At 45.8% G+C, this 16,919-nt stretch overlaps 1 protein-coding gene across 1 annotated transcript in view; it reads right to left on the minus strand.

Annotated features, from left to right (window-relative positions):
* Positions 1-15,758: 15,758 nt before the first annotated feature.
* LOC119167547 (uncharacterized) overlaps positions 15,759-16,919 on the minus strand; it is a 42,186-nt gene continuing 41,025 nt past the window's right edge. Inside the window, exon 6 of the mRNA XM_075887713.1 lies at positions 15,759-16,570. Within this exon, the coding sequence (XP_075743828.1) occupies positions 16,509-16,570 (62 nt within the window). The 3' untranslated portion in view covers positions 15,759-16,508. The remainder of the gene's footprint in view (positions 16,571-16,919) is intronic.

A 16,919-nucleotide genomic window follows, 5' to 3' on the forward strand; every position in this document is an offset into this window, starting at 1 on the left:
AGGGTGTTCATACTGCCTATATATAGGTGTAACTAGGCCTCGACCCATCTGATCTCAGTAGGCAGGGCCGCATGACAAAAGAATTCCTTTCTAATCATTGAATGTTATTGGCAAAGGAAAAAAAAACAAAAAGAAATATTGAATGTGAAACTCGTGAAGCCTTCGAAATAAAATCAGGGCGAAGTGTCACGTGGGAGTGATCCTCCAGCTTTCCTCACAGATAAACTTGGCGTTGATACTTTGGTGTTTGATGGATATCGGCTGCTTCATACCACCTGGAAACATTTGTTGGAAAAAAAATGTACGGTTAATTGTGCAACCGTGGTTTAGATAGTTTCCCAAACATGCGCTCCTGGTTATTTTTGTGGCTTTTTTATAACATTCGGTTTTAAGTCCAGCACTCGACTTGCCTGGTTCCTAAGCTGCATTCGTGTTTTTCGTTGGTTTCTTCTTACGTAGATCAGTAAAGATCATCCCTATTATCGTCATGTGGGCATAGCACCCACCCTTCCTCATTCTCCCATATTTCACCATCGTGAACGCATAGAAAAGGTCTTCATCAACACGTGACATGAACGAGAGATGTGTTCCGATTATAAGTCGGCAAACTCGCCGATGAGTCTATCAGAGGAATTGAAACACTCTGATTGCGGCGTGAGTCAGAGTCTGAATGAGTTCGGCTAGGTTACACTTAAGCCACAGCATTGATTTTCCAAATTGTTAATCTGTCTAACTTCCCCTATCCCTGGAACTCGTTTCATTGAAGGTCCTTGATAAAAACCACTTGCTCATATCTTCGAATAAAAATGATCACCTTAACTTAAAAGCACGGTATGAAATTGCGACATAAAATGCACCATGAGTTGAGATATCAAGATTAAAATGCCAACGTGAATAAGGACATAATGTATACTCCCTACTTCCAAGGAGCACACCTATTTGTAAATTTTTTTGCAGAGTCACGGAGCTAATGCCGTTTGCGCCGGCGTGATTTCACAATTTGAAGTTAGAATTCCCAACAAGTCGTTAGCAGTTTCTCTAAAAACACTCGTAATTTTTGGTGATGTTAAAGAGATTTTTTGCATCACACTGGCTGCAACTTTAATGCTAATAGGTAATGCGCTTATAGACTACACCGTTCGCATGCTCTGACAAAGTAGAATGAGCAAATTATGCCCAGCATGCTGCAAAACTCGTATGATCTTTTCCAAGACGAGAGAAGAACGCATATCGGATTACGATAATAACGAGAGGAAAATCTGAATAATTATTCGTAACTAAACTATTGTGTATCTAGTGTAATTCACAATTGTTGAAAATTAATGAACATGGCTTTAAGAGGGCATGGAAGTGGATTGCGCAGCATATTCTGGCACACTTGCAACTCCCGGGAGTATTGCATCGTGACATCGTGATTTACATTGAGTCTGATCTACAATTGTGTACCAAATGAACGGAAAATGAGCACTGTATTCCACCTTCATAAATCATGCGGCTTCCAAGGCGACAGCGCAGCACGATTTGCAAGCATCGACCACCCCTATGCTCTCTCCTGTATTGAACTGCTTGCCCCCAGACGCCGCTTCTGTTTTTGCATGAATAAATGCGGTGATTGGAAAATTATGGAACGCAAACCAAATATTCAGAAGAACGAGAGCGATGGGACGGGCGCTTGTGATTGCCCTTTCGATGTATTGTTTTGCGCTAAACAAGTTTACATCTCGACGAACTTCAAGTTTTGTAAATGTAGTGACAACGCATGCTATCAGCTCTAATAGCATTTCCTGCCATGTGATACGTTGAAAGCTTTCGAGTGCATTCCAAGGAGGAAGGGGGTAGGAATCAACACACCGCTCCTGCTGTGTGCGACGCTTAGTCACTGGCAAAAACAAATTATTTCAAGCTGTAATGCGGTCAAAGAAGTTTGTGACTTCTGAGGACTTGAGGATCCTCTAAACGCTTTGCCAGCACGCCTGCAGTTAAGGACTCCGTATCGACACGGCATAGAAGTGCCCTTTTTTGTATTTTTTCTTAATCAAACTTTTTTCTATTCATAGTCAGTTTCGACACATGGAAGCAATTAATTTCGGCGGTTGCTCGCCCGTCATTGGGTTCGCCTAGTCCCTTCCGCGAAAAACTTGACGACACGGGTTTTATCCCAGGCTCAAGTTTGTCATATCTGAGCTTTTGCGTTCTTTGTACGCCCCATGGAATGCAGACAGGCTACAAAACGCAGCGACGAGCTCTACTCTCCTGGTTTATAACATGCAGCACTAGTATCTGTTATATTTCATATGTGAGCATTCGGCAGAAGTCTGCTTGGTTGGGGGAACAGAAAATGAAAAAACGCAGAAAACTCCAGCCAATAATTACATTAAGAAACCCAATGTTTTGAAGGCTGATCGTCTTTTTCCTTCGGGGTGAGAAGGCCCGGGATGTTTGCCACGACTCGCTGCAAGCCCTGGAAGTAGAGGGAGGGCAGTGTTTCCAGTGGTGCAGTTGTCTCCCACTGTTCCAGGACTCAAGGGAGAGCCGCTGGCGAAGATTTCTTTCTGTTTAGAAGATCACCGTGCTGTAGGGACAGGTATGGTGGCCAACCCGCTTACAATGTTTTGCCTCTACCCCTGTTCATTTGACCGAAGTCCTTCTTGTGCTGCCACATTTTTTCATGCAAGTTCTTGGTTTAGCCGGCACACACGATCCTGCACACGGCACCTTGCGCTATTCCCGCAGATGCAAGGTCTTAGAACCAGCGGATCAAACTTCCGATGATGGTGGGAGGCTTGGGCAACGTGGACTTCTGCCTTTTTAACTTCTCTGGCGCCCACGATGTAGGAGATCGACACCAGCCGTTGTTCAGTGCGGTTGGTGTCACAATTTCCCCTTCTTTTCTTTTGCGGAGGGCTCTGCGAATAAACGCCTTTGTGAATAACCATTGGTGCCGAGGTCACGGATTATTTTCTGCCTTCGCCGCTGTGGTGACGAGTGGTGATTGGATGAATGGCTGTTTCGATGGGAGTTTTCACGTTCGTTCAGATTTCTGTATTCTTACCCGAGAAGGTTGATTTTGAACGTTTTTGCTCATGGGAATGGCCGTACATATGTACGTATAGGGTTGCTTTTCAGAGGAAGCTTGCAGAAACTCATCTGGGAGGCTGGTGGGATTAGCTAAAAGTCGCCTAACTCACAAAGCTCGGGGGGGGGGGGGGGGGGGGGGGGTCTTGAGAAGGCATGCAGATAGCACAGCAATATGTAAAGAGAGGATATTTTGCGCAATGGAGCGTTGCTAAAGCCTCTTCATCAGCCATTTATTTAAGACCATCCCCACGTCCAGTCGTACATTACGTCCTATCCCCCGTCCACAACACACTGTGATAAGAGATAACACTGGTGTACGCCATAAATAGCCCCTATTTTTTTGGACTCTATAAGCAAAGGAGCACTTACGCAAAAAAATGACACTTTTTTTTCTAACCCATGGCAGGAAAGTTCGTTTGATCGAGCGCGCGATGTTAACTGTTGAAGTCTTGGTTCCACAGAGCGCCGAGTGAGGCGGGACCCAGAGGGGTTTTCGCATGGAGGAAAGGAATTCCTGGGTTTTCGTGCAAAGCTAACTGGCTAGGTGGACGCACAAAACCGCGTGCACGCTGTCATGCACCACGTCGACAAGACTCTTCGAGGAGGTTTCGTGGGCGCTACTGTGATCTACTTTCCAGCGTTGTAAATATGCGTAACTGCTTCGAAAACGCCGCTGAAGCTCGAACACTGGCCTTTGTAATCCCGTACAAGTCTGCCCCTCTTTCTGCTGAAATGGTTCTCCAGGAGCAGCCAACACAAAATTCGTGACGCGGGGGGGTGGTTGCTTGTTTACCGGAATGACGAAGGCATATACAGTATGCCGTAGGGCGACACGCGATTCAAAATTAATTTTGAATACGTTCTAGGTGACAATATTTGTTTACATTTCATAGATGATGTGTGTATCTACACAAATCTATTTGACGGGTTATCTCGCTTTCAAAATTTTGTTTCAGTACTCCTTTTAAGGAAAAGAAAGGGAGAGGGAGTATGGCCTGGTATGAATATAAAGAGCGGTCTCACAAACAAACCAGATTCAAGAACTGCTCTCCATCTCCACCAATCACCCGCACCTCCTTGCGTCTTTCAAGAATGTAGTCTTTGAAGTAGAAAACAAAGAAAAAGCGCATGTCCTATACTCATTTCGCTTCTTTTGTATTCGTTGAAGCACTTGCATCATAAGTCGCTGTTTCCTCATGGGAGGCGGATTAGCGCCTTTTTCGTGCATTTCTTGAATCACTATATGCTATTGTGACCAACATAAATCGCCCACCTGTCTGTTACCCAAAAATAAAAAAAACCAGTACATTACGCATGAAGACTGCGAGCTCCACTTGCCTTTACTTACCCGTTGAAAAGAGGCTCCTCCATTGTTCATTCATTGAATAGTAGCCTCAAGGACGGAAGGCATTATTTATTTATTTATTTATTTATTTATTTATTTATTTATTTATTTATTTATTTATTTATTTATTTATTTATTTAAAGATACCTTACAGGCCCTTGTTGCAGGGCATTGTGTAAGGGGCGTTACAAAGGGTGAGTGTCGCGACAAAACCGTAAGCAAACATCAAACTTTGAAAGAACTCAACAAAAAATAACGCGTTATATGTCACTAAAGAGAGAATGTACAAAAGTCATTTGAAGTTACACATCGGAACATTGCTGGTGGGAGGAGAACAAATATCCGCAATACACTTACTAAAAAACACCTAGCACACACGTAGCCAAAAATATTTTAGAGCAGCGCGCAGAAAGCAATTTGTTCTTGTTTAATAAATACAGGATAATAAAGGGCGATAAGAGAGTTTTTGTCGTGTGTATAATACCTGTGTCACACGGGCGCACAAAAAGTCTTTTGAGTAAGCAGTCTTTTACGAAGTTGAAAGACTTTTAACAAAGAGGTGTTTGCGGCGCACACACACGGCAGCAACGATCTCCTTTTAGTGTTTTCGTTCGAAGACGCTAGCGAAAGCGTGGCGCTTGCAGTAAAAACAAAGCAATGAAAATTAAACGATGTATCACGATGTACAAATTAAAGACTTGTTGCACTGCTCGTTTCTTCAAATAAATTTAAGAATAAGAGATGAAGAAACACCAATGTGAAAGTTTGTTGCACTAGTTAAGGAAGCATTCCCATAACTAGTGACGTGCACAAGTCCGTCTGGCACCACTGGGCTTTTATTTACCGTATTTGTTTTTCGCTGCTCTTGACTGCTCTCGACACGTTATGGGCGACCGTACGGGAGAAAAAGCGAGGATCGCAAGCCTCACGGCCTGCCTTCTCGCTAAGGAAAGCGAGGCAGACGCTGCAAAAGCCGCCAAGGAGAGGATAACGTGTCTGCTTCCAACCATTGCAGACGCTGCCTTTTCCGTGGGGCGCCGGCTGCTTGATCTGCGGAGTTGGCCATAGACGCTCGGACTCGGACCACATGAATGACGGGCAAACACACAACTGCCACGCTTTCCTCGCTTGTGCAAAATGGCGCGGCGCGAGACCGAGCGTCACCACAGAACACCTACACCACGTGATATTGCCGACGCGTTGTAGCTGCTTACGAGAGTAGAAAAGGAAATAACCATTAAAAGAGTTCATTACACCTTCTGCAGGATATAAAATTTGTTTTTACAAAGAGTTTTGGTGTTAGAAAGATAAGCATTCGCTCTTTTTTTTTCCCACCACTCGAAAATTGCTGGCGCCCACTGGTTTCGAGGCTACTCATTCGGATCCGTAAAAAAGATCGACGAACGCCGCTTACGAAAAAGACCGCTTCTGAAAAGGAGTTCGCTCTGTGCCGTGTGTCTGCTGTCAGGAACTCCTTTTCGGAAAAAGACCGCTTACTTAAAAGACATTTAAGTGCCCGTGTGACAGGGGTATAAGAACATTATAAAGTAGGAAAATGCAGGCGGTCACAAAGTGTGAAGCGAAAAAAAAACGAAGAGCGCGTGCTCTTTACTGAATGAACACAAGGCCCTAAGCTGTAAGCGGGAGGAAATGGAAAAAAACGAATGAATATAATTACACTGGAACGATACAGGAGGTGCAACAAATACTTGTAAAAAGGAACCAATCGAAGTGTCTATGATTGAAAGAAAGAGTGAAGAAGTTGTCTGAATTTTTCGGGGTATGATTGATATGCAATGTCATTCGAGAGATCATTCCACAAGCGGATGACGCGAGGAAGAGCCGATGAGTTAAAGGCGTCCGTTGACCCATATAATCGCGTGAAACTTAAGTTATTATGCAGCCTACGAGATGTAACGCAAGGTTTATCGAGTTGAAATGGGAATGGTTTGTTACTGTAAACATACTTATGGAAGAGGCATAGGAGAGAAATATCCCGCCGAGTACTCAACAGTTGAAGAGAAAGGCAAAGTTTAATTTCCGTTATGCTGCTATGGTAGTCATAATTTCGTGAGATAAATCGGGCTGCCCTATTTTGGATAGCTTCAAGCATGTTGATTAGGTAATTTTGGTATGGGGACCAGATCGATGCGGCGAATTCAAGTTGTGGGCGAACGAAGGTCTGATAAGCTAGCTGCCGAACAACAGATGCAAGTGGCACATTTGATAATAAATAAAAGAACAACTGTTACTTGAAGTAAAAATAATACAAAGGGTAAGTTAATAAAGAATAATACCTAGCAGATATAACAGCATCACTGTGAAAGTAAAAAGAAACGAAATTTCTTGCGATAAAGTGCTCGCTATGTGAACAGAGTGCCCTGAAAGAACTTATATTCAATATGTATGCTGAAAAACAAATACTTTACCGACCGTTTGCCAGTTCTTTTACATCTCCATGCTGTTCTCTCAGGCATTACTGCTAAATGTAGTGATTTTCAGCAAAACAGGCAGAAAAAAACACAGTAAAGTAGCCTTTTTAAAATTGTGGTTTCGGTTTCCACGCCGCCAGCGCCGCCGACGAGAAGTGGCCGCCGCGGCTGCCGCCAAAACGTTACTAGATCCTGACGTTGATTTTGCCCGGCAGGCGCCGACGATGCCGCCGACTAAGAACGACCTCCACGCCCACGCCGGTCGAAACCGCCTAGGTACAGTACACTTCTAGTACACTCTAGCCTCATCACACGGGACGGTTTTTTTGCTGGTCGAACCGTTTCGCCAAAGTGACAAATTCGTTGACGTCCCCAAGACGTCACGGCTGCCGGGGCGCTTTTTTTTAAAGGCGATAGTCTTACCACAGAACACCTATACACTACCATTTCTTGGGGTCTTTTTTTGGGGACCTTCGACGGAAAAATTTTGGTCTGTCTACCGTTGTCAGAAAGGAAAGGGAGTTGGCACCCGAAAGCGCCGCGTCCCACAGTACGTGTCACTCATCAAACCCTCATCAACCAGTTACGTTCAACCCAGTAGGGTGCTCCGCCTCTGGTTAGAGGGTGGTCCTGTTTTTTTTTTTTTTTTGGTGAACGGCCCTTCCCGGACAAGGGTGCCCATCCACTCGGAGCGCAAAGCACCGAGCAAACGCGACATATCTCGCGGCCCCATAGTGCGAGATGGACGGTACCTTACCAAGGCAAGGGGGCTACTCTTTAGCGCAGCAGACGAGGTCAGAGCACACGGAGATGTGGCCTTTCCATAGCGACCGGAGGTCGAAGACCCCCGTGGTCCCCGCTCAAAGCGAGTGGTCGGGCTACGCCCCCGCGGCGCGACGAAGACGATCGGCGCGCGCAAGAAACTGGTAGGTGTTCTCTGGAAACACATAGCAGGCTTGTGCCCACTGGCTACCTGCCAGCGAGCGGTTTGAAATAAGACGCAGCAGCAGCCACACGCGCAAGAGACCAGAGAGAGCACGCGAACAATGTTAAAAACGGGAAAGATGGTTTTCTTGCCCAGCACTGCACTGAGTGCAAGTGTGTCCCCTCTTCGAGGAAACAGCGACGTTGTACAAACACAGAGATGTAAGCACCCGGGTCATTGTCGAGGCTGCGCAGATGGCACGCGAACAGTTGCCTTGTGTTAGCAAGCTCTCCGTGGCTTTGTCCGAGAAGGAACGCCGGTTCCTCGAAGGATTCGGTGCGGTTAGGTAACGCGAACAGGTGCCTTGTATTAGCAAGCCCTCCGTGGCTTTGTCCGAGAAGGAACGCAGGTTCCTCGAAGGATTCGGTGCGGGCAGGTAGCTTTACCTTTCTGTTTCGGTTTCTTCTAGGTTTTTTCTTTACTGTTTTTCAGTGCCTTTGTATTTGTGTTGTTTGTTTTTGGTTTTCTTACTCTTGTGCCATATGGTTTTTATCACATGGTCACTGCCTCCTCTATATATTTTCGTGCTCTGCGCAATAAACTCAGTTGGAAGTTAGCGCTCGTGTCTGTCGTGTCCTTCTTGTCTCTGTCGTCGTTTTGTTCTCGCGCTATAACTATCGTCATGCCACACCAACTAGCCCAAGCTGCCACACTTCTAAGGTATACACACGCCGAGGGCGGGGCTAGTGAGAGAAACGAGTTTAGCTCGGAGGGGGAAAGAGTGCATTCGTTCTCGCCCTCTAAGAGGAGCGAGTGAGGAGGAGGAAGCGTCCACCAAGGGGCGCGCCGCCTCAAAGAAACCAGCGCAGAGTTCTTCAAAGCACTGTGGTTTAGGGACAGGGAGGAAAAAACAGACTTTGAGCGGGTAGAATTAACTAGAAGGAGGTTATCTGATTGATGACTAAAGTCAAGGCACGAGTGAAAATTAGAACCTTCACTGCTAAGTACGAATTCTCAATCTCACTATGTAAAGGGAAAAAAATAAATTTAGTTTTTGGTTCATTAGGTATTACGGCTTGGTAGCGCTAGCCACCGCCCGATCTATAGGGTACAGCCATATTTATCTATCAATTCATCCACCCACCGCTTTTTCCCGGAGAAGAGAGGAGGAGGGCGCCGCCGAGCAGACTAAACCACCGGGTGTGGTCGTTTGTCCGAGCGCGGAATGAACGCGCCGATGGACTTAAGCAACGCCTCCTCTAGAAAGATGCCTGAGGAATGGCTCGCGCTCCCGGTGGAGTTGGCCTGCCTTCAGTTTTAAACAAGCTCCGCGTGGTGGCACTCGCGACCGACACTATAATCGTCATCGACACTATAATCGGCAATCGCGACCGACACTATAATCGTAAGGCGCTAGCGTAAAGCTTGATTAGGTCTAGTACGGTGTACGTTTTTTTTTAGTATTCTGTACTGTGTCTTTTTTTGCTCCAGCCACCACGTGGCTGAGGTCTGCGCGTAGACCGACCACGTGCATGCGCAGGTGCTGTGAAGTGTAGCGAATTTATGTAGTATTGTGGTTCTTTTTGGCTTAGACCAGTGTATTTTAGTACAGTTTTCTAACACGTGGGCATCGATAAACTGAGCTAGCCATGGTCAAAAAGACCGTAAAGTGTCCAGAGTGCGGGGTAGGGTGGAAGGTGGAAATTAGTGCGGAAGAGAAAGCAGAAGATGACGCCAAGTGTAGACAGTGCGAGTTCGAGGAGAAAATGAAAAATATGATGGCGGTCCAGAGTGGGCTCATGGAGAAAATCGCAGAGCTGGAGAATGCATTGGCGAAGGAGCGAGAGAAAACGTCAGCCATGGAGGAAAGGCTCGGGGCAGCCGAGAAGGGCCTATCGAAGGTCGTGAAGGGGAACGAAGACGCAGGTGATGGCGGAAGCATTATGGCGACGACCCCCCGTGCGGGAGAGATGAGGGAAACAGGCATGACAAAGGCAGATACATTGGCCACAGGGCCCAGCTACCGGGAAGTAGTTTTGAGGGAGGGAGGGAGCAAACCAGCAGCCGTGACTCACGCTAGTCACCTAGTCAGCAGCCAGGTGCAGGTTTCAGAAGGAATGTCTGAACAGGTCATCATCGCCGGTGACTCAAATTTAGTCCGATGCGCAGCGGCAATCAAAGAAAGGGTGAAAGGCGACAAGAGGGTTGCGATAGGGACGTTCCCAGGACAAACGCTGGGGACAGTAATGAGGCAAGCGGGTGAACAACTCGCAGCTAAAGCTAACAATCGTAACCTCGTTGTAATTGCGGGAGGGCTAAATGACGTCCTGAAAAAAGAATCGTCAGGACTAGCGACGACCTTGGCGAAAGGGGTGGATGACATGCGCACCGTGTCCCCCCCAGGTGCAAATTGTAGTATGCACAGTACCGGAAGTACCAGTACGTAACGTCAACCTGCAAAGAGCGGTTGTCGACGCACACAAAGAGATATGGCGAATTAGTCGAGAGAAGGGTTTCGAGGTAGTGGATTTAAACAGGGAAGTGCACAGGTGGGGTGGATTCCAAAGAGACAAGATTCATTTCGATAAGAGGCTTGGACACGAGGTGGGCTGGCGACTGGCAGGACGCGCAGTAGCTTTTTTGGGGGGCTCACGGGCCCTTCGGAGTCCGGGGTAGCTCGTAACAGGGAAAACAACCTGGAGGACGCTTTGACAGGTAGAATTGCGAAAAACCAGAAAAAAGGTAAAAGAAAAAGGCGCGTGTTGCAATTAGTTACATAAACATGCAGGGTGGCAGAAAGAAGGCAAAATGGTTAGAGATTGAGGAGCAGTTAAACAAAGAACAGATAGGCGTGTATGCGGTTACAGAAACACACCTTAGAGACTTGGAAGAGCCACCACATATTAAAAATTATGTTTGGGAAGGGTGTAACAGGAACATATCGGAAAGGAAAGGTGGGGGTGTAGGAATGCTAATTCACCGCGGAGCCAAATGGGTTAGAGTGAAACAGACGTGTTCAGAGCACCTCTGGGTTCTGGGCACAGTAGGTGGAAAGGAAACGTGGCTAGGGGTAGCCTACTTGTGGACGGGGAATAACTGCAGAGAAAGGAATCAGGAGATAGTGGATTGCATGAGTGCGGATATTAAGGAATTTGGTAATGGGGCCGAAATCATCCTTCTAGGGGACATGAATGCCCACATACATGACCTTGACGGATATTCAGACACCAATGGGAAGTTATTACTAGATCTTTGCGAGCAACATAGTCTGGAGATAGTTAACACGGGGCCTAAATGTGACGGCCAGATCACATGGGAAGTCGGAAACAAGCAATCAAGTATTGATTATTGTCTCATGACTGAAGGAATTTACCACAAACTGACAGAAATGAGGATAGACGAGGAAGGCATTAACAGCTTGGGTAGTGATCATAAACGAATAACATTACAAATGGGATACGAAACTAAAATATGAGCATGGAATCAAAGTCTGGCAGCTCGTATTTAAATGACAAACAAATAATAAATATAGCCGCAAGAGTCGAGGAAGAAGTAGGCGAAATACCAGGCAAGGATTGGGAGTATAGTGAGCTGTTACATCTAATGACGAAGGAGATAGGGAAAGAGAAGAAAACTGTTTGCTGGAAGGGAAAAAGGAAGCCAAAAAGTTGGTGGAACAAGGAAATCCGGGAGGCGATCGAGAAGCGACGCGAAGCATCACGGGAGCATAGAAAGGCAAAAAAAGAGAAGCGGCCGCAGGACGAAGTCAAAAAAATATGGGAAATATATTTGGAGAAAAAATCCCTTGTACAGAAATTGGTAGAGGCAAAAATTAAAGGTGAAAGTGAACGCTGGATGACAGAGATACACGAAAAAAAGGAGGCCGCGCCTAGGATTTTTTGGAGCCACATAAAGGCGCTAGGTAGGAAGTCTGTCACAACGCAACAACATATTCTAGATGAAGGAGGAAATCAATTGGAAGGGTACGAAGCGCTAGGTTACATCCAAAAGGTAACAGCCGATTCGTTTCAAAAGAGCGTCCAGGGGATCTCCCCGGTGAGTAAAAGTGTGGCGGAGAAAGCAACAGAGGAAGAGCTAGTACTTGATAATTTCAACTGGAAAAAGGCCGAAGGAAAAATTCCAAAGCGCACTGCCGCGGGTTTAGATGGGATTCCCGTTAGCCTCATTAACGAACTAGGACATAACACTAAAGAAGCATTGTTAAAAGCAGTAGAAAAAAGCTTAAAGGACGGACAAATACCGGACAGTTGGCGACAAAGTAGAATGAACTTAATCTATAAAGGCAAGGGAGAAAGGGACAAGATTCGCTCGTATAGACCACTAACCATTACATCGGTACTATACAGGTTGGCGATGCAAGCAGTAAAAACGAAAATAGAAACATGGGCCGAACATAACGATATTTTGGGAGAACTTCAGAACGGATTTCGAGTCGACAGGCGGTTAGACGATAACCTGTTTGTTCTGACTCAGTGTATAGAAATATCTAAAATAGAGAATAGGCCCTTGTACGTGGCTTTTCTAGACATCACTGGGGCATACGACAACGTTAATCAGGAAATTTTGTGGGATATATTGAAAGGAATGGGCATGGGCGACGACTGTATACAGCTTTTGAGGGAGATATACCGAGAAAATACAGTTACAGCATAGAGTGGGAAGGAATGCGTAGCAAAGAGAACCTTGAGGTTAGCAGGGGTCTGAGACAGGGATGTCCTTTGTCCCCACTGTTATTCATGCTGTACATGGTGAGTATGGAAAAAGCGCTAGAAGGTAGCAACATTGGTTTTAATCTGTCACACAAACAGGGCGGCATGATGATTGAGCAGAAGCTTCCAGGTTTATTTTATGCGGACGATATCGTCTTATTTGCGGACAGTCGAGATGATATACAGCAGCTGGCGAATATATGCGGAAGGGAAGGTGAAGCTCTTGGACTGGGATTCAGTGTAACGAAGTGTGGATTGATGGTATTCAATGATCCCTGTGATCAGACGGTGTCCATACAAGGCCAAGAAATACCGAGGGTAAGTGAATACAAGTACCTTGGAGTATGGGTAAATGAGAGTGATAGATACATGGAGGTACAGGAAAAAGCCTCGGACGCAAAAGGAAAGAGGAATGCGGCAATAATGAAGCACAGAGCGTTGTGGGGATACAATAGGTATGAGGTGCTTCGAGGTCTGTGGAAGGGTGTAATGGTTCCAGGGCTTACTTTTGGGAACTCAGTGGTGTGCATGAGGGCAGAGGTGCGATCGGGAATGGATGTAAATCAAAGGACTGTGGGACGCCTCGCGTTGGGTGCTCACGGGAAGACGACAAACGAGGCTGTAAAGGGCGATATGGGGTGGGCAGGTTTTGAGGCGAGGGAAGCGCAGAGCAAAATAAGGTTCGAAGAAAGGCTAAGAAATATGAAGGAGAGTAGATGGGCAGAGAAGGTGTTCCGTTATTTGTATAGGAAGAGCGTGGACACACAGTGGAGAAAAAGAACTAGAAGACTCACTAGTAAATATACGGCTGGTATTGTGAGCCATATGTCAACAAAGAGCGTTAAGGGAAAGGTCAGGGAGGCGGAGAGGATTTACTGGATGGCAGCTATGGAGAAAAAACCGGCTCTGAGTAACTACCGAAAGGGCAAAAATGAAATAAGGAGGGAGGCATTTTACGATAATTCAAGGGGAAGCGCTTTACTGTTTGAAGCGAGATCGGGTTGCTTTAGAACGCGTAGTTATAAAGCAAGATTCAGTAAAGAAGAAGAACAATACACATGCTGCGGGAAAGATAAGGAAACGGCGGAGCATGTTCTGATTGAATGTGGAGATATCCACCCAGGTGTACGTTTGGGCACGAGCCTACAGGAAGCCTTGGGTTTTAGGGACAACAATGGAAAGCAGAACACACCCGCGATTGAAATAAGTAAGAGACGGTTAGAGTATTGGTGGCAGAAAATTAGAGAGAAAGGACAAAAATAAATATTGGAAAAATAAAATATGGACAGTGTGCCGTAAATGACAGAGAACTTAAGCTGAAAATTTACCTTTTTTTCCATTAAGATAGAATTTATCGAAGTAGAGGCATTAGGCCAACATAAAAAAAAAAAGAAAAAAGGTTTTTTTTTTGTCGAGCCTGGTGGCATACTTGTCACCACCCCGTTATAAAGGGGACGCTCATAGCATCCATCCATTCCATCCATAATCACGGCGACGGGCGTTTTTTATCTGAGGCCCATAGGGGCGCGTCAGTCGAGAGTTATTCAAGACCTGCAACTGTGCACCAGTGTTTCAAAGGCTATGCAAAATGTTGCGTTGTTGCACCGTCCGCCACAGGTTACGCTAGCGACCGAGAACATTTTCAAAATGAAGGAGAGAAAGGGTGTGGCAGCAGTTTTTTTTCTCATGCGGCAGGCATCTTCCTAGAGGACGCGTTGACTTAAGCAACAAGGCATGCAGGCGAGTGATGCCTCGCCAAATCGTGCTGCTAGATGTTCCGCCATCATAGCCGGATAGTTAGTTGCCCATTAGACTCACTATAGATCACTGCCGGTCGGTGCCAGGTTTCGAGAAACTTCTTCGCGCCTAGGCGATACCGCTCACGAAAGAGGTGGAACCAGACCCCCTTCCGCACTTTTGCAAGCACTTCGTGAAGGCCCGGAAGTCTCGCCTAGTAATTGGCCTCGCATCGAGTCGACCAAAAGTCTGGCAACTGACTTATGGAACGCCAAACAGAACCTGCCATGTGGTCCATCGCTAATTCAGTGATGGAAGCAGCATTTTGCTTTTTGCAGCAGATTCTGGGGCATAAAAAAGTGGTGGTTTGGAGCAGCCTTAAGTGCCTTCGGAGCAGAAAGAAATGCTAGTTTAGGGTGGCTATTGGTGTTTTCAAAGCAGATACACGTTCCTAACAACTCCTGAAGACAGAAGCATCATTTAGGTATTTCATAAATATTTATATTTATTATCAAATATGCAGTGCACTAGTATACAGTTAGTTAGAGGGAGGGGGTTCGGACTTTCCTTTTGTTCAGATTGGGGAGGACTTCAATTGCAAGTGTCCCCCTTGAGATTTACCGTAGATTTAGCACATAGTATAATTGAGTTAAAAGTTACAAAAAAGTGCAATGAACTTTTTAAACGACTGCCTTTTCACTGCGTACCTGTGTTAACTGTTCCTCAGCCATGTGAAATATGAAAATCGCGAAAAGTGTTAAAAAACAGTGAACAGAACAATGCATTTGCTCAGGCTTGGACCCCATGCTCGTGATTAAAGACGATAGTCTTTCTTGGAGACCTTTGATAAAAAAATTTTGGTCTGTCCGTCTATCTGTCTGTCTGTAAATTTGTTCGTTTGTCCGCTCTTAACACTACCCTAAACGGCACCTAATTGGCCAAACAATACTCCAAACAGCCGATCCCATCCGCAGCGCCCACCAATATTGCTCAAGATTCAGCGTTCATACTTGTCTGATTGACAATTAAAAAACAATTACAGCACATACATGAGGCACCATAACAACACATAAATATTCTGTATGTGTGTCTTTTTTATAGAAAAGGTATACATAAGTACTTCTAAGGACCTTAGCGTTTACCGCACCGCGCTGAGCATGCAACACTTGCAGTAAAAAACAAGTGTTTCCAACACTTTGCTAAAATGATACGGCAGTGGCACTTACCCATCACCTTGCGTTCTAAACCTTATCACCTCAGAGGCGGGTGCGCACATCACGCGCTTCGTTTTCCAGGATAACTGCCAGATAGCGCTCATGTCTCACGTGTGATGTGACTTGACGCGCTCGTTCGCCTCCGTTGCACGCTCGAGGAACTCTAACGCAGTGCCTCCAGAATACCATTCACTGATTTTTTTTGCCCAGAACATCAAATAAACGTTTTGTTCACTCTCTCCAGACGCAAGACTGTCGTCTTTCGACGACATTTGCAGTGTAACAAGCAGATATGGGGCCAATTTTTAAAAAATTTTATTTCAAAGCATGATTTTCAGAGTGGCCGTGAAAACGTTGCTTTTCCACGACAGTGGCACACTATCCGTAGCCATATGCACTAAGTAGGTGACATCTGCCCATGCAGACCAGCGTAAACACTTTGCCTCTCGAGGAATGGGGAACTGCAGGGCATCTGCTAGCACATGCAAGGCACGCACATCGGCGTCTTTGCTATGCACGATCTGCATCCCAACGGAACGCTCCCTAGTATGACGCCAGATGCAGAGCTGAAGCTAGCACCGATTGGGTGCAGCAAGGACGCGATCGGTGTTCCGATTGCATGCTCTGGCAAGTACAGTGGGGTTCCGTGTACCTCGATAGGCAAAGCGTTCATGCAGGCCTTGTCTACTTACACCGACGACGGCTAGTTCCGCATTGTTATTTTTTGGGCAACCTTTTTGCAACCCTTTCATTTCTTATGTAAATGAAGATACAACCCCTATTAAATAAAACGGCCACCATGGCCTGATGCCTTGTGGTTTTTCTGGATTTACATCACCAAGTAGCATACTCAGATGAGCGTGTACACAGCTACTTTGTGTATTGTTTAGGCCCACTGGATAGTCACATGGTTCAAGTTCATTGCTTTTAGTTTCCCAACACCATTTGCGAGCAGGTTTAAAGCAAGTACTAGCGAATATTGCATATCGGAGCGACATTTTTCTTGTGAAGAAGTTTGTAGCAATTGGAGCAGCACTTCCATCACTGCTAATTTGTGGACGTCACATTCGACCCTGCGTTCTGGCATTCACTCGTACAGCGGTTTGATGCTGCAAAAAGGTAAGAGTAACTACTGCCTATAAACAAGCTAATTAAAGACTGAAAACGAATGAAAGCTACTGTATATCATGAGATAGTGTGCATAAATGAAATTGCAGAAATAAACAATCCTAAAATGCTAAAAAAGCACTGCTGGCCTAGCATGCAGCTCGCCGCAGTTAGAGTACATGAAATGGAAATGCTAGAGTAGGCCCACCAAAATACCCATGTAAAGTTAACGTGCGAAAGCGGATTGTCTTCAAACAGGCTGATGTCACACTCACACACGTGTACCTCGCAACAGAAATAGGCGAAATCGCCCACAGAGAACACATGTGCGAGAAACATATGCAGGTTTCG

Source organism: Rhipicephalus microplus, chromosome 3, assembly GCF_043290135.1.
Source record: "Rhipicephalus microplus isolate Deutch F79 chromosome 3, USDA_Rmic, whole genome shotgun sequence".
Classification (NCBI taxonomy): domain Eukaryota; kingdom Metazoa; phylum Arthropoda; class Arachnida; order Ixodida; family Ixodidae; genus Rhipicephalus; species Rhipicephalus microplus.